At 39.0% G+C, this 27043-nt stretch overlaps 1 protein-coding gene across 1 annotated transcript in view; it reads left to right on the top strand.

The window, feature by feature from the left end:
* The window catches only part of MOCOS (molybdenum cofactor sulfurase), a 222387-nt gene that overhangs the window by 143800 nt on the left and 51544 nt on the right, over positions 1 to 27043 (top strand). The window contains exon 6 of the mRNA XM_061995353.1: positions 21008 to 21207. Coding sequence (XP_061851337.1) covers positions 21008 to 21207 — 200 coding nt within the window. The remainder of the gene's footprint in view (positions 1 to 21007; positions 21208 to 27043) is intronic.

The following is a 27043-nucleotide window of genomic DNA, read 5'->3' as shown; positions in this document are numbered from 1 at the left end:
TCTGTTGCATACTGGAAGCCAACATATTGGTCTGTGTGGTTTGTTCTTGGGTTAGGTTTTTTAGTTTTTGGGGGGTTTTTTTATATTTCAGAATAGTTATAAATATGCAGATTTACAGTTGTGTTGTTAGGAACTTAAGAAAAACAATTATGCAGCTAAAAAGCCCTGTATTTGACGCGTGGTTTATGTGAATGCAGTGTGTTTGTGGGCAATGCCTGCTTCACAGTGTGTTTTTAGAGCATCTATGTTAAGACTGGCAAACTGCCATGTCTTGTGAGGCTATCCCGTCACTCCTTCCTTTCATGTCTCAAAGTTTTGATCTATCAAATTCCCAAGTGTTTGACAAAGCTTATTTTATTCCTCAGCTGGTGCAAAAGAAAATATTCTGAAACAATCTGTTTATATGTTTATTGAGAGTATTTTTGTGCTACTATGTTTCAGTTTAGTTTATGGCATTAATAGAGCACAAGATATGAAATTGCACTTTATATCAGGGTCTACTTGAAGTGGTGAAGGTTGAGGGCAGCCTTGGCTGCAGCAACTACAAGATGGTGAAGCTCAGAATCTTGTGTGGTAGGAACAAAATACCAAGCAGAATCATAACCCTGGACTTCAGCAGGGCCAACTTTGGCCTTTTCAAGCAGTTGTTAGGGGGCATCTCGTGGGACAGGGTATTAGAGGATAAAAGGGCCCAAAACAGGTGGCCTGTCTTCAAGGGCCACTTTTGCCAAGCTCAGGATCAGAGCATCCCAGTGGGTAAGAAATCAAGCAAGGAAGCCAGGCGACCTGCATGGTTAGACAGGGACCTGTTGGGCAAACTGAAGTGGAAGAAGAGTCTATAGATCATGGAAGGATGGCCACATGGCATGAATATAAGACTGTTGCCAGAGGATGTAGGGAGACAACTAGGAAAGCTAAAGCCTCGTTGGAGTTGTACCTTGCAAGGGAGGTCAAGGACAGGAAGGGCTTCTTCAAATACATTGCAGATAAAACTAATGCTAGAGGCACTGTAGGCCCACTGTTGAATGAGGTGGGTGCCCTGGTGACAGAGCATACAGAGAAGGCAGAGTTACTGAATGCCTTCTTTGCCTCTGTCTATACTGATGGAGACTGTCCTCAGGAGCCTCAGACTCCAGAGGAAGTCAGGTTAAAGGAGGAGTTTTGTTTGGCTGATGAGGACTGGGTTAAGGATCAGTTGAGCAGTGCAGATGTGCATAAATCCATGGGCCCCAGTGGGATGCACCTGCGGGTGCTGACGGAGCTGGAAAGCAAATGTCACTTCAGTCTTCAAAAAGTGCAAGAAGGAGGAGACTGGTGACTACAGACTTGTCAGTCTCACCTCCATCCTTGGAAAGGTGATGGAACAACTTATCCTAGGCATTGTCTTCAGACATTTAAAGGACAAGAGCATCATTAGGAGCAGTCAACATGGGGAAGTCATGTTTGACCAACCTGACAGCCTTTTATGAAGATGTAACCAGGTGGATAGGTGGTGGTAGTGCAGTGGATGTGGTTTATCTTGATTTCAGTGAAGCATTTGACACCGTCTCCCAGAGCATCCTGGCAGAAAAACTGAGAAAACGTGAGCTGTATGATCTGGTAGTGAAGTGGACTATTAACTGGTTGAAGGAAACAAGGCAGAGTTGTGCTTAATGTGACAGGATCTAGTGGAGTCTCTCAGGAGTCGGTGCTGGGACCAGTACTGTTCAATCTATTGATTAATGACCTTGATGAGGGAACAGAGGGCACTGTCAGCAAGTTTACTGATGATACTAAACTGAGGGGAGTGGCTAACACACCAGAAGGCTGTGCTGCCTTTCAACGAGACCTGGACAGGCTGGAGAGTTGGAGCAGGGAGAAATCAAATGAAATTCAACAAGGGCAAGTGTAGAGTCCTACATCTGGGAAAGAGTAACCCCATGTACCAGTACAGGCTGGGGAATGAACTCTTAGAGAGTGGTATAGTGGAAAGGGACTTGGAGGTCTTGGTGAGCATCAGGATGAGCATGAGCTAGCAATGTGCCAAGAAGGCCAATGGCATCCTGGGCTGTATTAGAAGGACTGTGGTGAGTAGGTAGAGACAGATTCTCTTCCCTCTCTACTCTGCCCTCGTGAGACCACATCTAGAATATCATGTCCAGTTCTGGGCCCCTCAGTTCAAGAAGGACAGGGAGCTGCTGGAGAGAGTTCATCACAGGGCCACAGAGATGAGGAAGTGGAGCATCTCACTTATGATGAAAGGCTGAGGGAGCTGGGGCTCTTTAGCTTGGAGGAGACTGAGGGGTGACGTCATTAATGTTTACAAATATGTAAAGGGCGAGTGTCAGGAGGATGGAACCAGGCTGTTCTTAATGTTGTCTGATGATAGTATAAGGGGCAATAGGTATAAGCTGGAATTTATTGGAAGTTGCATGAGTGAGTTTGAATTTAATTTGAGTTCTCCAACTCTGGTTTTGGTTGTATTTGTGAAACAATATCTCTGCTTGTGAGGTTCAGAGGAAAGGCGATTCTGTGGATAGTGTTCATATAGTGTGAATCAACAGCAGAGGGAATTAGCCTCACCACTGTGAGTAAATAAAAGGTCTGGAGAACAAAAGTATGACAACAGAACCATTAGAGGAGAACATGAAAGTACTTGAGAGGGATAGAGAAAGGGAAGGAGGCCTGGCAGGAGAAACTCAATGAAAAAGTTGTATTGCTGAAAAGCATGAAGATAAAATATAAAACCTCTCTGGATTGTGGCAGTTCCTCTCTTAATCCACAAACCAGAAAGTGATTTTTAGATGAGACTTTCTTCACTGAAGCCCACTGAGAAAACTTTTTTTCTGCTTTTTACTCATTAGACCACCCTTATGTGTTACATTCCATTTTTGACAGATGGTATTTATTGATGATGCTGAGTGTGTTTTTGTGTGGGAGTGCATGTATACACACCAGCCATTGGATTACTTTTTGTCTCCAGTTTTCTTTTGGGGCTGCTACTTTTCTTTACAAGAATTGGCTGAATTTGTCTTTGTATTGGTTTAGTCCTGGCTGGGTGCCAAGTACCCACCAAGTCATTCTATCCTCCTAAACTGATCAGGGGAGAGAGAAATATAACAAAGGGCTTGCAAGTCGAGATGAGGACAGGGAGACCACTCAGCATTTAACATCATGGGAAAAACGGATTCAACTTGGGGAGAATTGGTTTGATTTATTAGAAATCAGTTATAACAGAATGAGTAAATGAGAAATAAAAACTGAACCTTAAAACACCCTCCTGCACCTGCCCTTCTTCTCAGGACTGTACCTTCTTGACCCTAGCAGTGCAAGGGGATGGGGAATAGGGGCTGTGATCAATTCATCACAGATGGTCTCTGCCTCTGCCTCCTCTCCCAGTGTGGGGTCCCTCCAACAAGAGATAGTTCTCCATGAACTGCTCCAATGTGGGTTTTTCCCATGGGCTACAGTTCTTCACAAACTGCTCCAACATGGGTCTCATCCACTGGGGAAACATTACTTCAGGAACAAACTTCTCCAGCGTGGGTCCCCTACAGGGTCACAACACCTGCCAGCAAACCTGGTCAGATCTCAGCTCCTCTCAGGAAGTCTCTCCTCTCCACAGGTTTACAGGTCCTTCTCCACTGACCTTGATGTCTGCAGAGATGTTCTCACATTCTCATTCCCTTCTGCTACTGCTGCAATTTAGCAACTGCACAGCAGCTTCTTCCCCTTTTCAAATATGTTATTCACAGAGGCATTACCTTCATCATTGGCCAGGCCTTGGTCAGCGGCAAGTCCCTCTCAGAGCCAACTGACACTGGCCTTGTCAGACACAAGGGAAGCTTCTGGCAGCTCTTTGTTTAAAGAAGTCACTCCTGTATCCGCACCACTACTTAAACCTGCCCACACAAAACCACTACAATCATGGACATAAAAGCGAGAGTAGATGCCTTAATAAACACAAGAGTTAATTAAAAAAAAAAAAAAGCAAACAAAAAACTAAGCAAACAAAACTCAAAGGACAAAAAGACAAAGCTAGAAAAGCTTTTATAAAACTAGATATTAAAAAGAAAGAGATGATAAAGCCAAGCCTTACTTGAGTTATTTCTGGAAAAGTAATAATTTTATATAACCTGAACATCAACAAAAAGGGTGGAAATGCTCTTGTAGATGTCTACGGATTAACTGGGTCTCACATTCTCATCCTCTTTTTTCCTAAAACAACAGTTTCTAAATATAAAATTATAGTAACAATAATTTTCAAATAAGCTTTCTCCCCTTTAATTTGCTCAATTTTTGAATCTGCAAATGGACTGGGAGGGAGGGAGGACGAGACTGGAACTTGTAATAATTTTTGCTGGAGAGTTGTCTGAAGGAACATCTGTCTTACGGGACCCTGAGGGTTTTTATGTAAAATTTTACAAGGAAAAGTAAAAAATTATTCTATCAGGCCATCTTGATACAGTACTTAGTATTTATTTTGTTGTATTTTAAATGTATTGCTTAATACATCCTTCATTTCAATAGTGACAGAAGATTTGACTGAGTGGAAATGAAATATTTGAATGTCTTTGAAACAATTATTTCTTTCATTGCTTCATCTTTCTTACTGATATGATATTTAGCAACTATCACTATCATAGTTTCCTGATAAGCAGAATGTCGTTTTTGAACTACCATTAGCTAAAAGAACTCTATCTGAAACTAATTAATGACGTATTTTATAATTTTAGCATTTTTTATTTCCTTGCTTTTACAGAAGTGGACATGCCTTTAGATTGTTCCAAATTCTGAATACCTGACTCTCAGCTCTAAGTGGAAAAGTGATTACCTTATTTAAAACACAGTTCAATGGAACTGCCATAGAATATTCTTGTTTTTCTTTAATAATCTATAAAAGTGGGAGGTTAATAAAAAGGGGAACAGGAGAACAAGAAGGGGATAAACTAAGGGTAGAAAAAAGAGGCAAAGAGTTTTATAAATTGGAATTTATAAATTGAGAGTAGCAATATCAATCCATTAGTTGAATAATATTATAGGTCTTTAAAAGCAATATATTTTTTATGGTTGTGTTAAGAGGTTTTAAAGATATATTTTGCTCTCAATTTCATAAATTAGTCTTAAAAATGTCTTCATGTCATGAAAGCAGAAATTCTCAGAATTTGTTTCTGGGCATTGTGCCATTTTGTGGTACTAATAGATCATTCTGTTCTGACAGGAAGAGTTTTAAATAAGTGTCTACTCAACAGGTGGCTGTGTGAAGCAGGCTGATCCAGCCTCTGGGTCAAGTAATCCCTGTCTCTGCTGCAAAACAAAATACAAAAAATAAAGAACTAAAGGCCAATGAGGTGCATTCAGTTAGGATGGAGGACTTTCAAAGCCTCTTGAAAAGGTGGCTCCACATCTCAGCAGCGTGCAGAGTGTGGAAAGATGTTCTTGCTGATTGCTTTGCAGCTGCAGAGGACCCTTTCAGCTTTAGTAGGCTCTGAATATGTTACTGACTAACCTGGCTTACAAGCAACTGATGCTAAACTGCTTGATGCTCTGGACATACACCTTCATCTCGTCCCTCTGTACAGATCAAGAGACAAAATCTGTGGAGGAAACTACTACCAGCATATTCAAAAAGCAAAAATAGCAGAGGAGTATAGTCATGTATTTAACTTCTGTCTTACAGAATTCAGATAAAATTACAAACACAACATACATATCCATATTAATTGAATATTATCCATAAAGACTGGTGGAAATGAGGGAAGAGAAAGAGCTAGGTAAGATGTGGAAAAGAAATTAATCCTTTGTGTCAGAACTCATCATATCTTACAAGAAAGTGTGGCATGAGTTAAGCCAGAATTTGTTAAGATACAGAGGAACATAAGGACTGTGGTTGCTGTCTCTGGCAGTTGAACAAAGTGAGCCCTCAGGTTCAACTTTTAGTCAGAAACAATCAACACACTGTCTTGTTACCAACACATTTTGTTATCTGCTCTGATAGCAAAGAATCTAAGCTGAACTTGACAGCATCATTCTGATAAAAGATGAAAAAAGAGATGAGTAATGAGTACATTTGGCAAGACTTGCATTGTCAAGGCCTCAAAAAGAAAGCTTTTTCTTTTTTCTCTGATCGATTGATTGCTTTGACCTTATAGATGAGCTAAGTCTGGGCAGGACCATAAGATTAGAATGTTTCTGACCCTGCAAATCGTAATACCTTCCTTTTTCCTGTACTGTTCTGTGTTCAAGACAGTTGAAGTGTTTCAACATCACCACTTCAACTTGTCCTAGAAAAATCATGTGATTTATCATAACTTGAGGACATTAATGAATTTCTTTCCTTTATGTTCTGTAACGCAGAATAGAAATGCTTGAGCCAATATTTATTTACTTATCTATTATTTAACTATTTGTTCCCCAGCTTTATGAGAGGTCTTTTAGTCCTTGAGTTGTCATGTGAGAGAGCAGAACTCTCTGGGACACTAGGGAGTCTCTCTTAAGAGCAAAATGTAGGTTTTCTGTCACTTCTCACACTATGTGGAAGTTGTGATATTATAATAGTTAGGAAAAATTAAAGAAAAAAAAAGATACAAGAAGACAGTATTAGAAACAAAAGAGAGCAAGATGTCACATGCTAAGCCTCCTCATACTCTAGAGAGCATGGTCTTAAAAGTAGTTGCAAAGACAAGAAAAAGCAAAATTGTTGACTGGTGTACAAAACCTACTAGAGTGGTTCCAGATCACTGAAGTTTCATGAGCTTGCTGCAAAAGGACTTATTATATAGCTGTCAGTGCTGCTTTATCTCTCCTGGGGAGTTCTAGATAACTGCCTACCATGGCCACAAAAGGCAAGCACATGCTGCATAACACCATCCAGGCTAATATTATCCAATAAACTCTTTGTCTGATCATGGTGTCACTTTCGGGCACTCTGAAATAGAACACTACACTTAGATGGATGTGCTAGCAGTTGCTTTTTGGTCTCACTGAATTAGTAAAATTTCCCCATTGAAAACTGCTCAGTAAATTCAAACCATTATTATAAACATTGAAGGTGTTCTTGAATACTTAAAAATTACTGAAGAGCCCCTTGGAAAAATGCCACTGAGTACAAATAAAAGATTTTACAGATCAGAACCCACAAAATATTGTGGGACTGTTATTATTCTCATAAAATGAAACAGGACTAATTGTTTACATATTGTTTTTCCCCATATCCTTCCAAATGCAACAAGGCAAAAGAATTTCAGGAAGGTAAATTAATATACCAGTTCTGCATGAAAAATGCAACAACAGGGGTGTTCGATACATGCCGCATTTAAATGCATTGCCATGGATTTAAATTCACATTTCTTGATAATGGAAGTTTTCCTCATGGATTTGCAGTCAAATGTTTGAACAGTTTGATTAATCACTGTCATTCTAATTGGTCTGAAGATGGCTACTGTTTTGAATCAGATGTCTTTTGTCTCTTGTGAAGTACCATGGTAGAGTGATGTAGTTTCTGTAGGATCATCTCCTAGAGATGTAAGACCATCAGATGCCTGATCAGAACTGAAAGCTTGATTCTAGAAATGTTAGAAGCTTGGGCAGCCTGAAATAGACATTATGGTCAGTTTAATTTGGAAGAGGATATCTGCTGCATAAAGTCACTAAATAAATGAAATACACTAATCTTTAGAAAGATTAAGTCATTTCAACTACAAAACAGGGCTCATAACTTCTCAGCTAGAGAGACTAAGCCAAGGCAAGGTTATCATCTAAGAAAGGGCTTTGTGTACAACTGAAGTTGTTCAAATTGTCTCATATATTAACTTAAGCATGTTTCAAGATGAAAAGAAAGACAATTAGATTAACATAATTCATAAAGTTTTTGTAATTGAAGGCTAAGGTAATGAAGCTGATTCTTTGCTTCCTGTTATGGAATTTGCATATCTCCTGAATGTAACATCTCTGTGTAGCCAAAGGTCACAGTTGATGCAACTAAGCTGTATCAACTTTCTTTACTGAAAGTAAGAATTCCCAGTGTCTGTTAGATAGACATAATAGCCATATATACTGTGAATCATTTCTGAAGATTTTTGTTTCATGATCCTTTAAATATAAAGCTCTTTTTTATGGTCATACTTTTCATTTACAGTAGTAAGACCATGCCTTTCATTGGTGGGGCAAGAATGAAAAAAAAAGTAACAAAGATTATCTGTGTATTTATTTCCTTAAAATTCTTTATTCCTTGGTAAACCCCACAATATATTCTGAATATTTCTATTTATCAAATAATAAAAAGAGCTTTTTTTCTGGGGTCCAGATGTGTTTGACAAATATGCTGCATCAAAGAAAGAGAGAAGTGCATGACAGATAATACTAAATAACCAGATAATGCAAAAAAGAGCTGCTTTTCTGATTTTTGCCTTCATCAGCTCTGATAGTGAGCTCTGACATCTTAAAATATAGGTCTCATTGAGTAGCCTGAGTAGGAGTAGCAAACATTACCACTTTAATAATATTGTGTCAGGATGTAAGAAAAAGCATTCCAGAAATGGAGAGCTCCAAAGAAAGTAGATAAGCGTCATGGTTTGACATGACAGCCTTTTCTGGTAAGGGGAAAGGGGCTGTAAAGATGGCTTCTGTAAGTAGTTGCTTGAAACTCTCCTGAGCTCTGAGCCAGACCCACTTCTGAGGCTGAGCCAATTACATGCCTCCACGATCACTTTTTAAGAAGCCAGAAGAGGAGGCTTCTTCCTCCTTCTTCTTCCTGTTTCTTCCTTCTCCTATCCCTTCTTTTTCCTCTGGCTGGTGGTGCTGCAAGGAGTAGGAACAATGAGAGAAACAACCATGCAGACTCCAAAGTCAGTGATGAAAGAGAGGAGGAGATGTGCTGGAGCAGAGACTCCCCTGCATTCTATGGAGAGAACTGGTGAAGCTGAGATTTCTTTTCATTTCTTTAAAGACCCCGCATCAGTGGTAGAGACTCATTTTGATAATGACCCAATATCAGGGCCAGAGACTCATTTTGCTAAAGCTGGCCCCAGACCAGGGGCAGCAATTCCCTTCATTAAGGGCCCTGAGCCAGGGACAGTGACTGTGGCCAGAGGAGGCCGTGTCCAGTGAGAGGGACTCAATCAAAAGCCCCGAGCTTTAACACAGTAACAGCAGCCTCTCCTCTTTCTCCCTCACTTCTGCAGAGGTCAGGTCTTACAGGTTGCTGTGGGAAAAGACCAAGGCTTCCTAAGTGTATGCTGCCTCACTTCTCCTCCCTGACAGTGGCTCCCCCTGAACTGGTAACATTCATCCTTCACTGATGTCTTGCTTGGTTCAGTGTTTTCTTTTAACCTTGTCTAAGTCTGTCTTCAGAGGCAGTTCTCAAGTTTGCCATAGATCTTGATTTACAGCATGAGACAGCAAGTCATACACATAAGAATTGCTCCTGTCTTGAAATACATCAGCTCTTCTGAACTGAATTTGAAGCACATATTCTAACTGATTTACGATGTTACAGCTTATTGAAGCTGATATAATACTGAGTGGTTAATTCTTTCTAAAGTGCATACCTACATTCTTTAGAAGGAAGTAAAAACTAGAATAAATTACTTTATAATATTCATATTTTCTATCTTGGCTTTCTCTTCCAGTCTTCTTTTAGTAGATCTTCACACTGCACTTGCAGTTGATTAAAATACCTATTCTGTGCTTACAAAATTACAGTCTTTATTCACCACACTGTCTTATTACTCATAACCCCCATGACTTAGACAGCACACAATATTTTAGGTACAGTGGATTTCAAAAGCTCAAAGTTATTTTTTGCAGGACATTCTGCTTGTGAAAACACTGGTACTGTTTTACAGGGATTGTTGCAGTATGCCACAGCAATGACTGTAAGGAGTACATCTCACTTCTTAAGAAGTGGCATCACACTTTTATTAAATGAACTCTTGAGAAGTAACATTGGTACTGTAAAATCAGTGCTCAAATCTGTCTGTTGTGGCAAAGTAGCCATTGTTTGCTCTCATTTTTTTCTTTTTGCTATCTTTTAAATGTTATGTGTATTCACTGCAAGACAGTGAATTGGAGCATGTCCAGAGATGGGCAGCAAAGCAGGTGAGGAGTCTGGAAAACAAATCTGATGAGGAGCAGCTGAGAGAGCTGGGGAAGAGGAGTCTGAGAGGAGATATGATCACTCTACAACTATCTGAAGGGGAGTTGTGGCGAGGTGGAGGTTGATAAGACATGAGGAAATAGGTTCAAGTTGTGCCAGAGGAGGTTTGGATTGGACATTAGAAAGAACTTTTTTACCAAGAGGGTTGTTAAGCATTGGAAAGGGCTGCCCAGGAAGGTGGTGGAGTCACCATCTCTAGAGATATTCAAAAGATGCATAGATGAGATGCTGAGGGATATGATTTAGTTTAGTGGTTGTCATGGTATAGCAAGGAGCAGCTTTTGCTTGGTAACGGGGAGGAGGTTGTAGTGAAGACCTGGTAAAGAGTTTTTGGACTCTCCTCCGGCTCCTGCGTTCACACCCACCTCTGGCCCGGCTGGGCCCATCTGGCGCCTCTGCCATCACTATTTAGGGGACGGGAATTTGAAGTGCTGGCAGGAGATGTGAGAGTGATACAAGATGGAGGCAACCACACGGACCCCACAGTCAGAGAAGGAGGAAGGAAGGAGGAGCACTGGTCTAGAGACCCCACTGCAAACCGTGGTGAGAATGCAGGCTGTACCCCTGCAACCCATGCAGGGCCATGGCAGACCCACACGAGAGGCAGAGAGGAGCTGCAGCCTTTGGGATAAATGCACGTCAGAGCAGCCCATCCAGGGCTGCCCTGTGTGTGAGGTACCCCATGGACTTGCAGGGAGGACTGGTGAGGAGCACACCTGCCCTGAGGAGAGACAAACGACAGAAGCTATCAGGAATAGACTGACTGAAACCCCCACTCCCAGCCCCCCTGAGCTGTTCAAAGGGGGGAGGAGGTAAAAACACTGGGATCAGGGCTCTGAGCCCAGGAAGAGGGGAGAGGTGGGGAGAAGGTGGTCTTAAAGGGCTGGTCAGATTGTTCATTGTTGTACCACTCTGTATTGTTTTATTTTTATTATGTTTTGGGGTTTTAAATTTATGTTTTAGTTGATGTTGCATTAAATTATTTTCTGGTTTCTTCCCCAAGCCGAGTAGCCTGGTCTGTTTTGTCCTGGACCTTAAGTGGCAATTAAGCTCTCCCTGCCCTTTGGCTATCCTCATGTCTTTGGTAGTTGAGGCTAATCATGGTCTTTTGTTCCCTGATGGACCTAAACCAGAACAGCGATGGACCTGGCAGTGTTAGGTGAGTGGTTGGACTCAATAATCTTAGAGGTCTATTCCAACCATAATGATTCTTTGATTCTTTGATCTCACTATCTCACAAACCTCACCAAAGAACTTCAAGAGATTGGGGTCTGATGCATCCAGACAGAAAAAAATGGTTACATGAAGGAAAGCGTGTCAGCAGGTCATTCTTTGATCCTTACAAGAACAGTGGGGTATAAAAAAGAGATTATGCTGTGACCTTGACAGAGAGTTGATAAAAATGGCAGTAAAAAATTAAAGAATTCAGGAGTTCACGAAATATTTACCTAAAGATCTCCCTTGTGGTGTTAATGTAGGTATTTATTAAAGCAACACTTGCCCATTTATAACACTTGGACCAGTCCTGATATAACTCAGTTTATAATAAGGTCCAAGAATCCTGAGCTCTTTTCAATATTGACTGCATGCTTCCTTATGATTAAGACATCAAATCAAGGAAATGTCAAAGCCATTTTTAGAATTCATTGTAGCTGCTTTATTACCTCTGTTTCATGAATGACATAGTTTGTTCCCTCCATGGTAGCTATTATTATAATGTTACCCAGCAGACTTAGTCTGAGAATGCAAAACAAATGGCAAAGCATCTTTTGAGGCTATCAGAAAATTATGAATGTCAATAAATTCAAAATTTCAGTAAGAAAAATATTTTTCTTTTTATAATAATGACTAGATCTTATTTACTAACTTTCAATATTTCTGAATTTTAGAGATACAGAATGGATGAATCGAGTGTATATTTTCCTTCTTCCGTCACTAGTGAATGTCATGTCTTAGAATTTGTTGTCTGGAAACTTGATTTTTCCTGAATCATGTTTCTTGAATTAATTAAATGAACTTGTAGTTTCTGGAATGCTGTGCTGGGCAATTTCTATGGAATCTTAGAAAGAGTGTGATACAAAGGCTGCACAAGTGCAAAGATAAAACACCTGCACTACTTCCTACTTTGGCAGCCATAGCCCTGGTTCAGAGATTGTCAGAGAAAAAGAGCAAAGACATCCAATCAATATTATCAGGCAGGGAAAACCTGGAACGCAAATTGATGTGCTGCCTTTGGCACCAAACTGTTTCACCAACATAGAGATTCCAGAAATATTATGTTAAAAGGATTGCTGATGTAAAACCTGTAAGAGAGTAGACTTAAACCAGTGGGTACTGAAGTTTGAGGTTTGAGCACAGGATTACCCGTTCTTCTTCACCTAATGCAGGCGTGGTGAGCTTTGAAACAGAACTGATTTATATCCTAACAAGGCTTTAGATTGAGATCTGACATCTTAGGGAGAAAAAGAAATAAGCTAGCTGGGTTTTCAGAATATCTTAAAGGGTTCTCTAGATGCTGAGGAACAGATTTCCTCCCAAGAAATATATATTTGGATTTATCTTGATATTGAGCTTATTTATGATGCAAGTTGTTTGTCTTCATTGGTCTGCAGCTCCTCTCAGGGGAAGATAAAAACAAAGATAAACAAGCCACAGAATTGTGGAGCCATTAGAAAGTCATGAGACTGTCCAGGAGCACCGGTGACTGAATCTTGTAGAAAAGTTATTTGACAGAAAAATTGTACTTAACTGCAGACCTGATGATAGTATTGTAGCCTCCAGCTGAGCAGAAGGTGAGAAAGATTTCTTTCCCTCTATGTTAAAGTGATTAGAAAGTTGTTGCTGGTGCAAATAAGTAAATAAACGTTTCTAAATGCCTATGACTATAACTTTGAAACAGAGAAAAAGTTTATATTCAGCCTCATATTAGCAGTCTAACTGTTGAGAGTTGAAAATATCAGGAAACAAGCAGTAGTAAAGCTTTCACGTGCTGACTTGAAGGAATTGTGCATAGCAGGCTCCATTAAACAAAGGACAGTGCCACTTTTATAATAAAGCAGAAAACAGGCATATATGTTACATTTGGATTTCTAACAACTACCAGGAGAATTCATGGGCTTTTACAGTACAAGTTTCTCTTGCATTTATTCATTAAGATGACAGAATCATAAGCAGAAATTGTTCTGCTGGACTGAGAAAAACCTTGGGAGATAAAGCCTTTAGAGGTAAAATGCAAGTATCACATAAATACGTGCTTTCAGGGATGATTTTGTTGTTCTCATAGAAACCTCTGTGGGCTTACGTCATCCAGCACTCTGGAGATGCAGTTTGAAGGCTGCTTCCATGAGGTGTTCAAAACACTCTGCCTTTTTAAGAAAGCCTCTCCGTTCACCTTTTATGTTGCTGGTTTTTTGGTTTGAAAAGTCATCTTGAAATTATTTCCTCTACTGAGAGTATAGCTTGGGCTCATGGAAGAAAAAACAAGAGTGGACAGACAAACAAACACACCCTCCCCTGACTCAAAAAAGAAATCTCATAACAATAGCAAACAGTAAAATAAATGTATCTTACCTGGAGCTTATTTGAATTATTAGATAGATTTCAGTCTAAGAAGCAGTTGCCTGAAAATTAATTGTACGTATAATTAAAATAGTTATACTAAAAGAGAGTCTGCCAGCTGGCACATACAACATCCTCTCTTACTACTCCCAAGAAATTAAAAAAAAAAAAAAAAGCATTTCTCATGATGATATTTGAAAATTAGGAGCTGCTTCTTCCAGAATGTGCTGCTTCCTTTATTCAGAACAAAAACTTCTGACTTCCCTCACTGTGTGAAAACAGAGCTTGAATTAGCTGCTGTAAAGTGGGAGATGGGGCATCAAAGAGCCTTCTGTTCATTAAGATAAACACCAAATATGTGTTTCATGTTTGGTTTTGCTGTAAGATTCTGAATAGAGGATTAAGCAGTTGCTTCCCACAGTTTTAAGCTATTGAGATGGTATGGGAGAAGGAAGAGAATAAAAGGATTTAAGCTACTATGCAAAGAATTAGTGTTGAGAGAGTGAAAGGTCCCCCTATTAGTCACTGAATTCTAGATGGATTTAGTACTGTTGAGAGTGTAACATGGCTCTCCATTTCAGTTGCACAGAAGTACATGATTAAGTTGCAAGAAGCCATCTAGAGTTTCAGCCTGGAGACTGATGACTTAGGATGGGCTGTTGTCACTGAATTATGGACTTCCAAACACAACTATGTACTTTTTTAACAAAAACAAAATACATAGTTTCATACCTGAAATTTCTTTCTTATGTAATACTTTGTTACATCCTTAATTTTAAAAAAAAAAAAAAAAAGCCTGCTCTTATCTATGTATGGCAAAGTATTAATTATTTGGAAGTACAAATGACATCTAGAGCACACAACTTTTTCCCTTCTTGATCACCAGTGCAGTCATTTCAGTTGCAGAAAGGGTCATGGTCCACCTCACTATGTTCTCCAAATCAATTTTTATTAGATGTGTTTTATAGATCAAGTTGATTGGACTGTTCATGTGAGTCAGTATGAATAAGGGGTTTGCAATCTGTCTATGCTTTATGCATTGACTGTAAGTGTAGATGATGGATGGTTATGATTTTGCTGATAAGCCAGTTACAGTGTTTTTTTTCTTGAGTTTTAATGAACTAGATTTGCTAATGGTTATGACCAGTACTGGAATGCTATTACTTTAGAAGAGCTACTTGCTCTTGACTCCAAGGAAGTGTTAATGCATTCATTTTAGTGCCTAGGTTCCGTGAGGGGCCCTTATACCCTTAGTTCTGTTTTTGAAAATAGTGTTTAGTTGCTATTAGCCAACCTGTAAGCTCATTTTCATGTACTTTTGATTTACATTCTATTTCATCTTTCAAGCTATCATTTGGAGCTGCTCAGAAGTTACTTTTTTTGTTTTTCATATACTTTTTTTGCTCTAGGCATCTGCTGCTCCTCACTCTGGCATACAGACAGTAGCTAGATTTAGGTTGACTCAGGATGGCTGTTCTCATAATTTAGGAGAAAAAACACCAGGAATCTGAACATTTAGTATTTTTATGGATGCATATAGGAGCCCTACAAGATGACAAGTGATAAAGGTTTCTTACTAAATTTATTATATTTTTCTTCTCGTTATTTGCTCTCCTGATATTGTATTTTTAACATTCTGGTGTTGCATTTTGGAGGCAGGGTGTTGGATCATCGTATGAATACTTCATTTTTGTGTCTGCAGTGTTTTCTTTAAATCAGAATTGACAAAAAAAAAGCGATAAAAAGCAATGGTTAAAATACATTCCTTAACATTGCTTCAAGCCAAAGCACTCAAATTTGCAAAGGAAGTATATGAAGCTATCAAGTTAATCCTCAAGAGATGTTCTTTGGGAGAATAACACTAAATAGGTGACAGACTTCAGTCAGAGACATTCAGTTCCACACATGAAGGAACACCAAAAAAAGCCCAGAAATGAATCTTAATGTACACTTGGAGGAAGTGAAGTAAGGACTTCAAATATTTGACAGGATTTATAGGTTCTATGGCTTCATTAGCACATTGACTCAGAGATCCCACATCGTAGTCTGTCTTGTTTGGGATTTATCAGAAGGTGGATACATCTTGGTTTCTCTCCCTGCTGATTGGTTTGCCGAGATTTCAATTCATCATTTCTCTGCCTCACTGCTATCTAATAGGTAATACAGAAGAATAATGAATCACATTGATCTTTTTCCAAAGGTATATGTGAATTTGGATTTACTGGCATAGCAGAATTTGTTCACTTAAATCTCAATTTCTGGGTTTTTTTGTTTTTTTCACAGCAAGATAGAAAAATAACTGTGTATTTGATTTATGGCCTTCTTCCTTAGCTCCAGTGTTTAATTTCTCGTAATAAGAAAGATAAGATCTGTACTTGAATGCAGATCACAGGTTTCCGAATACAGCCTGAAAACCTGAAGCAACAGAATGTTCCTTCTAGAAGCTGATTCAGCCTCTGATTTATCTTAATGTCCGTTTTCAAAATGTTATAGGTGTTGACATATGTCTGTCTATCTACAGTACTATCAGGAAGAGCTAACATTTGAACACTTGAGCTACTGAAATCCTGATTGTTTGAGAAAGGAGATCGTATGCCATTACATGTTTGCCATTTACGTGATGCCAAATCAGGACTGTACCAACTCAAAGAAATTCTATACTGAATACCTACTAGACATCTGTGTATCTCATATTTCTCTGATTAGATAGAATTCCATTGGAAAAATAAAATCTTACTGTATTTAGCATACAATAAGCAGATAATAAGACAGAGGTAATAAGAAGTTATCACCAGGTAAGCCAAATGGTAGATTTAGAGTACCTTATAGTGGGAATGGACATAGTTTGAACCCTCTTGTAAATGTGATATAACTTTGCTTTCTCTTCCAGGTGACTTAACTGTCCTACAATGTCTATAGATAGACATATATACACATGCTATTCCATAGCAGAACTGACATTGTAAATTTACCAATGAGTAATGCAGTGCCCCAACAATCTGAAGTTCCTAGAGTAGAGCAGTGTCAGTTTCCGTAACAGTACCTAAGTGGAAGTATAAGATAGAATGGCAGGTCTGATGCCATGCTTATCTGTCAGGATGTAGTGTCAGCAATATGAGGCTCAACAGCATCTTCAGAGGTTTGGTACAATACTTTGCCAAGGAGTTTTCTTTATAAAAGTACAAGCTTTCTTTGTCAATCTCTTCTGCCTAATAACTCTGACAATGCCAAAATATATGGTATTCATTGTGGCAGCAATGTGTCCTCGTGGCCAAGGCCAATGGCATCCTGGGATGCAGCAAGAAGAATGTGGCCAGCAGGTTGAGGTTCTCCTACCCCTCTACTCTGCCCTGGTGAGGCCTCATCTGGAGTACTGTGTCTAGTTCTGGGCTCCTCAGCTCAAGAGGGACAGAGAACTTCCAGAGAAAGTCCAGCACAGGGCCACCAAGATGATCAAGGGACTGGAACATCTTTCATATGAGGAAAGGCTGTGAGAACTGGGGCTTACTCTAGAGAAGAGGAGACTGAGGGGACATCTTGTTAACATTTATAAATATCTAAAGGGTGGATGTCAGGAGGTTGGGACATCCCTTTTTCTATAGTAGGACATAGGGGTACAACAGGACATAGGAGTAATGGGATGAAGCTGGAATACAAAAAGTTCCACTTAAATATAAGAAAAAACTTTCACTGTGAGGGTGAGGGAGCAGTGGAGGCTGCCCAGAGGAGTTGTGGAGTCTCCTTCCTTGGAGGTCTTCAAGACCCCCCGGACATATTCCTATGCGACCTGATCTTGGTGAACCTGCTTCTGCAGGGGGGTTGGACTAGATGATCTCTAAAGGTCCCTTCCAACCCCTACCATTCTATGATTCTATGAAATACTGTGAAAAATGAGGTGCTATTGGGAAGAAGAGTTAGTTAAGTGATCATGTCTGGTTTAGTGCAAAGTCAAAACACACACATAAGGACAAAGTAATAAGGGGCATATTAATCTTCAGAAATGTAGGAATTTCCTTTCTGACAGGGAAATCCTTACATTTCTATGGTAGGAAGAAGTAAGTCATTAATTAAAACATCCATTGTGCTGAATGCGTTCCTACACATGTAACTACAGTGAATGGTATCAGGTAGTCTTCAACTGGTGTAATTTAGACTACATCAGAGTAATTCTGATCCAAATTGCAGAATACATAAATTGCTCTTAATTTTAATATGATTTTAGGAGCGGCTAGATTCAATTCAATTTAATGAAAAATACACAGTGATAGGGAATAAAATCCATAAAGTGAGAGGGAGTCAGAGAACTTGAGTACTGGCACCTTCTCAAGATGAAGTACTGATGATTTTTCCAAGCTGCTAGTCTTCCTAAAAAGACTTAATGTCTGCTACTTCTTTTATCCCCAAAGAGGCAGCTAAGGAAGTCTCAAAGTATTCACAGTTACAAGACTGGACACGAAAACAGGTTTCTGTGTAGAGAGTATATAAAATGTAAGAGTGCTATAAGGAAATAAATACCAATTAAACCATAATGTAGACAATTACCTTAGATGGACTCAGTAAAGCAATGAATTTTATTTTTGTCATACCAAATGTGAGACTAGATGTAATTATGCAAGTTCTTAGATCATGTTAGAGAACAAAGATTTGTTCTGAGTTTTATTTTCTCTTCTTCATATTCTCTTCCTTAATAGTGAGAAGAGAGATAAGCACAGGCTGTGTGCAGGATACAGTACAGATCATTTTGTTTATGAAAATAAAAATAAATCATAACCATTTTCTGAATATGCCCCATTTTCTGTCAGAACAAACTTCAGATTGACAGCATTTATTTCACTGGGTTTTCTATGACATCAAATCTAATCACAACCTATTCTGCTACTTAAAAATACGGGACCCTGGCAACACTGCTTCCGCTCTCCAGTCACGGGGCAGCAAAGCAGGCTATTGCATTTGGATTTGTCAGAATAAATCATTAAGAGGCTCATCAGCTTCTCACTAATGAACAAGGAAATGTGATTAAGCAACTCTAAAAGAGAATGGCTGAAGACAATATAGAAATGATAGCAGGATGATTGCTGTGAACGAGAGACTGAAATTTCTGAATAAGAATTTTCTTGAACAAGACACAAGGATAGTAGTTTAATCTTCCATTAAAAGATTCTGCCAATTTGGAAAAGCTCTGAAAAGGAGATTACAGACATCTCAGAAGCTGACAAGGCAGTCAGTTCTCTTAAGACAACTACTTTCTGGCAAATACTGAAAAATCAGTTTTAATTTATTTTTTTTTACTATTTCAAAACTCTTAACTTCTACCAAACAATGACTAGGACATCTCTGACTAGGCAGTATTTTATTCTCAAAGACTCTGAAAATACAAATCATCTTTCAGACCAAAATGTTCTAGAGTTGCTTGCCAAGTTTACTGTGGCTAACATCTAGAAATTAGCTTCTGGCAACGTTCCTTGACAGTACTTTGTGTGCTAGTATCTCATTAGATACCTTATTCCTCTTTATTATTTTTTAGCACTAAAAAATGTACTTCTACCTTAGAGCTAATTTGTTTCTATGCTTTTACTGTCTACTGTCCTTTCACAAATAATACAGAAAGTTGAAAAAAGGTGAAATAAGAGAAGTTGCTGTAATTCTTCTGTGTGTCAGGAAAAAGATATTTATTTCCTCTATATACATTCATAAGTGACACGCTTTTTACAAGTAAATGCACAACAAACTGATTACAAGATTTCTGACCAAGGACAGTTATATCAGACCATAGATGTTTCCAGACACTCAGATATTAAAATGGTACGTGCATAAGTGTGAGATTCATAGTTTACATAGTTTAAAAAAAGAAAGCAAAATGTTGAACATCTTTTTAGTTACAGAAATGCTCTTGAACCTCAAATAAGATTCTCAACATTACAGGAGACACTTTGGGTCAAAAACCAAGGCCTAAAATACTGTTGGACTTCAAGAGGCTTTTGAGGATATTATTCTTTCTTCTTTCTTACCACATGATGCAGCCCCACCATAGTGCAACATGTAGTTTAGATTTTCAGCCAAAATTTCATCTGTCTCCACTGGAGGTTTGATTTGATTTAAACCTATTAACCTTCAGGTACCTCCCAGTGTTTCATACAATACTTTGAGATCATACTTTTGTCTTCTCATTGTCTTCCATAACAATGCAAATTCATGGGTTTTCAGCTTCTACTTTGAAGATCACTTGTAATTTTCTTGTTCCACATGATACATTACTGTTTAGTTAGGGTTATGGTTAGGCTTAGTGTTCTGGTTATTCCTTTTCTCATATTGTATTTATTGTCATACTCATTTTCTTGTCTCCTGTCAGTGGTTTATCCCAGTTACTATCACAAAGTACATTTCAGATTATGTATGTTCTCCTTTGACTGAAATATCTGATTTTGTATCTGATATATATGTTTTAGCTTCCTGCAGAGAATCAAAGTGTCCCCAAACCCATAGGTGACCATGGTATATCATGGCGTGTCCTTTGAGCACAAGAATGCAAAGCCATCTGACAGAGATGCACCATCTCTCAAAAAGCAGAGATGCAGAAGAGGTCTCCATCTGTAAGCCCTCTTTTCCAAACTCCTCAGGAAGGAAAAAAAAACTCAAAAAAAGAAAATGCAAACCAAAACATGAGCCAAAAGCAAAGAAAGACTGTTTTCTCTTTATGCTTTTTGCAGGCCAAGTTCTGTGAAAACTTATCTGCAAAGCTTCTGTGGAGCAGATAAATTACACAGTTGTAGTCAATGAGGCATTCACAACATCCTCTTTCTTTTTCTCCTGCAAAAAGAAGAGCAGACTTGGAAGAATATTTCTTCAGTATTCAAGTAAATCCCTTGTAGACTAAGACTTGTGTTTTGTAATTTAATTTAGAATTTTTTTTTTCTTTTCTCTTAGACATAGCTATTTGCTTTCTTTGCTGTGCTAGAGCTCATTCTCATGATCTCCAGAACCAGATCTGGAGCAAAACTTGCTTTTTAAATTAATTGTGCCAGAACATCTTAGTGATTTGTATGGACTGGAACTATCAATGATCTAATGCATGAGAATTTGTTTGCGTGTAACTTTAGATTTCTACAGTAGATCAACTGTAAGATAAAACCTTGGTGCAGTAGTACTTCGGAAGCTTTGGAGGAAAGAAACTTTTTCAAATTACATAGTAATTTAAAGGAGTCCAAAACAACTAGTTTTGCATTAGTTATCTCTCAGCTATAGCACTCATCCTTTTTTTTTTTCATTTGCATAAAAATAAGGGATCTGACATGTACATGCTCTTTTCTTTTGTAGGTGGAATGGAGAAAATAAAGCAGCATACCTTTGCATTAGCTCACTATACCTATACTGTGCTTTCTACCTTAAAATATGCCAATGGGGCTCCTGTAGTACGTATTTACAGCGATACAGATTTCAGCAATCCCGATGTCCAGGGTCCAATCATTAATTTTAACATGCTCGATGAAAATGGAGAAGTGATTGGCTTTTCACAGGTATGTTTGCCCTTTTCCTTAACTGATTGATATGTTTATATTTTTGACATATTCACAATGAGTTCTTTGTTCTAAAGGAAATATTTTGGCCATAGAGTATTCTTCTGAGGTTTTAGTTTTGTTTCTTCATAGCTCTGCAAAATATACATCCACCATGTGTAAAGCAGTAGAAAGATAATCCAAGATATGGTGCAATGTACCTAATAGCCAAAGCCAGTATCTTACAGATCTAATACTTTATATGCCGGAAGTTTGAAAGTGGGCATTTTTAACAGGATACATTGACTACGCAGTGTGGTTTCTTGTTGACTTCTGTAGTGGGTTTGTGTAGCCAGGTTTTGGTAGTAGAAGGGGGGGCGGGGTAAAGGGGTGGCTTCTTTTGAGAAAGAGCTGCCAGAAGCTTCCCCTGTATCTGATAGGACCAGTGCCAGTTGGTTCTGAGATGGACCTGCCAAGTCTGAGCCAATTAGCAATGGAGGTAACGCCTGTGTGAATAATGTTATTAGAGAAGGGGAAGAAGCTGCTGCACAGATGCTAAACTGCAGCAGTAGCAGCAGCAGGGAGTGAGAATGTGAGAATAACATCTCTACAGACACCAAGGTCAGTGGAGAAGAAGGGGGAGAAGGTGCTCAGGCACTGGAAGAGAGATTCCCCTGTGCACCCCATTGTGAGGCAGGCCTTGGTCCTGCAGACCATGTGGTCCATGGTGGAGCAGAGATCCACCAGTAGTGATGAGAGGACCCCAAGCCAGAGCAAGTAGATGTCTGAAAAAGGCTGTGACCCCGTGGGAAGCCCACACTAGAGCAAGTTCCTGGCAGGACCTGGGAACCCACAGAGAGAGGAGCTGGATTAGGTTTGCTGTCAGGATTTGTGACCCCATGGGGGACTCACACTGGAGCAATTCGTTCCTGAAGGACTGTTTCCCCCATGGATATGACCCACACTGGAGCAGTTCATGACGAGCTGCATCCCATGGGAATTACCCATGGGGGTCTTCCAGTTCATGGAGGACTATCTCCCATAGGAGGGACCCCACACTGTAGCAGTGGAAAGTGTGCAAAGGCCTCCCCTTGAGAGGCAGCAGTGGCAAAGACCATTGGTGATGAAGTAACCGTAATCATCCTCCGTACTATTCCCCTGCACCACTGTGGGAGCAAGAGACAGAAACCCAGCAAGAAGGGAGGAGTGAGAAGAGGTGTTTTAAGATTCAGTTTTTATTTCTTGTTTCCCTACTCTATTTTGATTGCTTGTTGATAAATCAAACCAATTCTCCCCAAGCTGAGTCTGTTTTGCCCATGACAGTAACTGCTGAGTGATCTCCCTGTCCTTATCTTGATTCGTGAACCCTTTGTTGTATTTCTCTCTGCCCTGTTCAGTTTAGAAGGGGGAGTGACTGAACAATTTGGTGGGTACTTGGTACCCAGCCAGGGTTAAACAACCACAGCTTCCTTCTGTGGAGTACTCAAAACTGGCAATTGAATAGCAAATCTAGAAAAGTTAATGTAAGAGACTACCTTGGAGCTCTGACCTGCAAGTGAAATCAGATCTCAAAATATTGCAGTCACACGTGAAAGAGGAGCTCTCTTTTCCCTTCAGTTCTAATAGTTACATTCTTGTATTATTCCTGAGAAATCTGTGAGTAAAGTTACATGATCAGTGTAATGAGTGAGATTCAAGCTCAAAAAATCCTTCAATGCTGTCTTTCTCAACAGCTTTCTCTAGCCTTTATCCATCAGGTATACTGAGTAGCTGTAAGATGAAACTTGGTGAAACTGTCTACCTTCAGTAGAGAGGTGATGCCATATGACCATAGTCATGTACAACCATGCACCATGTAGGCAGTGGGTAATGTAAGGCAACATATCTCACTCAATCATCATCAGAAGTCAGAGAAAACCATAGTGGTCTAGTTTTGCTTAGTTCCTCTGTTTTTCATTGACTGACAATTGAAGTGCAAGTATGTGACCTTGATTTTTTAAAAAGCTGTCAGCAATTGGCACCATTTCTCTTAGAGACTACTTTCCTCTGCCAGCAGTAGTGGCAATGCTGCTTCACTGTTGAAAGCTCATAATTCTGGACCGTTAGGGAGAGAGCAGGAGTGCTGCAACACTCCTCAACGCTCCTCTGCTGTGAACAAGAACCAGGAAGTGAGTGGAATGTGGAGACTTGTCTACAAGAATAGTACAAGAGGAGATCCATATATACACAAGAAGAGCAGAAGTGAAGCAGTTGCTTTGTAGCCTGTCAATATGGGGTGTTACAATTTTCTTTAGGGCACTTACCACACTGATGAACATGGAATGTATAGTACTGGAGAAGCTCTTTTTCCCATATGTCTTTGTTTTGGACTATGCTACCAAATAGTCTCAAATATTTGCCATGTTTCATTTCAAAGAACTCCACATTTTGTGAGTGAATTTGACATTTATAGAGTCTTGAATATGTGTGGCAATGTTCAGAAAAGACAAGATACTAGCACAGCTGGGTTGGTAAAACACTGTGTAAACACTCTGCTGTTGCCTTCTGTCCTTTGGTTAAAACAAAACCTTTATCTGCAATTTTCATCGTTTCCTGTTAAAAATGACTCAATTGTTTCACTTTTTTGAACTCAACTGTACCTTCAAAGAAAAAAATATTTTATAGTCTTATGCCTCTATTGTGCCTGTTTGCTGCAGTGATTGCTCATAAAAACCTTCTTTATTGATCTGTATCATCTGGATTGTGCTGTTCACCAATTTCTTGTCATTTCTGGCGTATGTAGAATGAAGAACCATAAAGTTTTCAGATGCATACCAGTCACATCTGCAGTGCCTGTTATATTACTTTGTTTAATTAAAATAACGTGCAATCTAATGACTTTTAGAAATTAACAAGCAACAGCACTATTCTTTCCAAAGCTATAATATGTATGATATATATCATTAGCTTCTTTATGGAATTAAATTCTTTCATAGATATTTTACAGCAGTTATGGGGGAGAAGAATGTTTACTCCTTTTTTATGATTACAAGGAACAGGCATACAGCAGAGAGTGTGAGCTTCATCAGTCTGATGATATAATCTCAACTTTATAGATCTATGTGTGTTGAAAATTAGATAGGTGTATTCAAATCAAAGTAAAATTAAATACTTCTGTTAATGGTTTAGAAATAAGATAATGTCCTCCAGTTTGGTCATGTTTGTGGTCTGCACATTCACCTGGATTCACTGGTCTTTCTCCAAATGCAATCTAGTGGAGTTAGGAACACAGTTTCAGAAGGCTACCAGAAAACATTTTGGGGAATTTTTAATGTTTTTAATGACATTGCTCTCTGATTGGCCTACAGCTACTAATGGACACCAATTAATGACTCAAGTTGCATTTCAGCTAGAATTTTAAAAGAGAAATAACAGAATGTCCTAGTATTTTATGGATTCTTTTTCCCATCTATAATTAATTAGTTAGAACCAGGCATCTTTCTGACAGTCATTATGTGCCCATTTCCTATTAGGGGTTATAGTGTGATTGGACATTAACATTCGGTATCCTAAAAAGGACAATCTAAGTAACTGATTCCAGAGAAAATATTCAGAGGTTTGGGGCCGTTTGTTTGGAATATTTGAGATTGGCAAGAAAGACTTCACAAGTAGACAGTGTCTTCAGAGGATACCAAGCTTACATTTGAGCGTCAAGATTTACATAATTTATATGATATTCAAAACTCTGAACTAAGTCCAAGATATTTAGGATGTGAAAGGCATGTAGGGAAATGCATGACATTTAACACTGCCACTGAAAAATGAAAGCAGAGAAAAAATGATGTCTTTCATCTGTGTAGCATTTGGAAGGAAAGCTATTCTTACATGCTTCTGTTATTGAAACACATTTCTCACTATTATCAGAGCTTAATTACCAGCGCTAACAAGATTGTGCTGCCTGTGCCGCTAGACACAAACATGCTTGAATTACATATATGGGGTCAATGGTACAATAGGAAATAGCCAGAGTCTTGGGTTCATCCTTGGGTAAAACCTTCATTGCAACACACAAGATCAAATGAAGGCATTTCCTTAAAGTCAGACAAACAAGTTTTGGGTTTCTTCAGATTTTTCATGAAACATTTCTTTAAGAATAACACTGGTATAGTTTTGAAATCTCCATAAACCTCTTGTTTTTGGAAGCTAAAGCAACATTAAATTCCCTCCTTTGAGCTGCTCCAAATAATTCACATGAAAATTATTTCCTTTGTAGTCTACTATTGGTAGTAATTTGTTCTTGAAATTACTTGGGAGGATAGCCATATTCTTCTCAAGCAAGCTGCTTGTCCTCTGCAGTAGCACATCTATCATTTTATGGTACATGTCTATTTTGAACTGCAGCACTAAAAAGCCCTGGTTATGAACAGGGGTTAAACTATGATGAGTACTTGACAGGTCCAGGACATAAAGATGGCCTTCATGTCAAACAGCTTCCTCATACATACTTGTCTAATTAAGAATAGATAGTTCTCTGGGTTTACTTTTTTTGCTATTAATAAAGTATGGACAGATGACAGGCGGGTGATTCTGAAAGGTGAGAAAGTGCAGCAGTAGAGATGAAGGCCCTCTGCTAAGTTGGCGGTGCAGGATAGAAGCTGCAGACTTGATATTAATGCAGCTGACTGTCAATCTACTGATTTCTCGTGAGGCTACCAGAAAAAGAAAGAATTTGCCCTAGATATTAAAGGGGAAGGGGGCCGTGATGTCATGAAATCAGTGTGACATATATACTTAGTGCTGAGCTAATATGCGAACTCTAACACGTAATGTCACCATTAGATTGTTAGCAGTGACTATCTGCAGTCTTCAGCATATATGAATGTCATGTGTTTATACATCTCCAGGTCCTTCCAGTCTCTGAAACAGTACTGGCAATGACTCAGCTTTGTGTTGTGACCTTGACATCTTTTTTTATCAAAATACTTCATACGACTCTATGAGTTTCCAGCCTAGTTTGAATGCCAAAGAGATGGAACAGCTCTAGGGGAGCTGTTTCATTGATTTGAAACAACAATCATACGTGTATAAAAAGTGGATTTCTTACTAATCAAGTTGAAGCGTAAGGGTGTATGTTCTCTTACATTTGCAGATTTGAAAAAAAAATCACCATCTCTGCTATGAGGGATATTTTGTGCTAATTTTAAGTTTTCCTCTTTGTCCTGATAAGAATAAGAGACCCGCAGAATGTTCTTTGTATATTCAGTATATAATTGCAGAGTAATTTTATAATCCTTTCATGTTTAATTCTGTAAAGTCAGTTTGGAAGCTAGAGAAGAGGAAAGAGGTAAGAAGCAGAGGTGAGCAGATGGAATTTCACCTGAAACATTTTTTGAGTTGTCTGCCCTGGACAGCTCTTACCCAGTCACATCTTCCAGTTTTCTTCAATATTTTCTGCCTCCAGTGAAAAATAGCTTTTCCCCACATAAAACTTTTTCTTTTTTCACTGTTGTCTTCTAAGACAATATTCCTTTCCTCCTGTGTGTCATGGGCTCAAAAAAGTGAGCAAACCATCATTTGAAAAATGGCCGTCATTTCAGCTGTGAATTACCAGCTCCCTTTCTGCTTTTCCACACTGCCTCCTTTGCCTGAAACCTGAAGCTAAACAGAAGTAGCTTGCTGTGATTGTCTCACCTGCAAAAGTTCCCTTGGTATCCATATATGTTTGCTATGCCTACTGAAAAATCCTGTCAGGAAGGGAATGAGCATCAGTCCATTAACAGCCTCAGCATCCTTGCCTGCCACTTCTCACTTGTGTGTGATAGACAAACTGCTATAACAGGAATCAGCTGCCAAAGATAGAGAATGTAAACATTTTGGC

This window comes from Colius striatus, chromosome 4, assembly GCF_028858725.1.
Source record: "Colius striatus isolate bColStr4 chromosome 4, bColStr4.1.hap1, whole genome shotgun sequence".
In the NCBI taxonomy this organism is placed as follows: Eukaryota; Metazoa; Chordata; class Aves; order Coliiformes; family Coliidae; genus Colius; species Colius striatus.
Note: the sequence above shows the minus strand (reverse complement) of the source record. Positions and strands in the feature narration are given on the sequence as shown.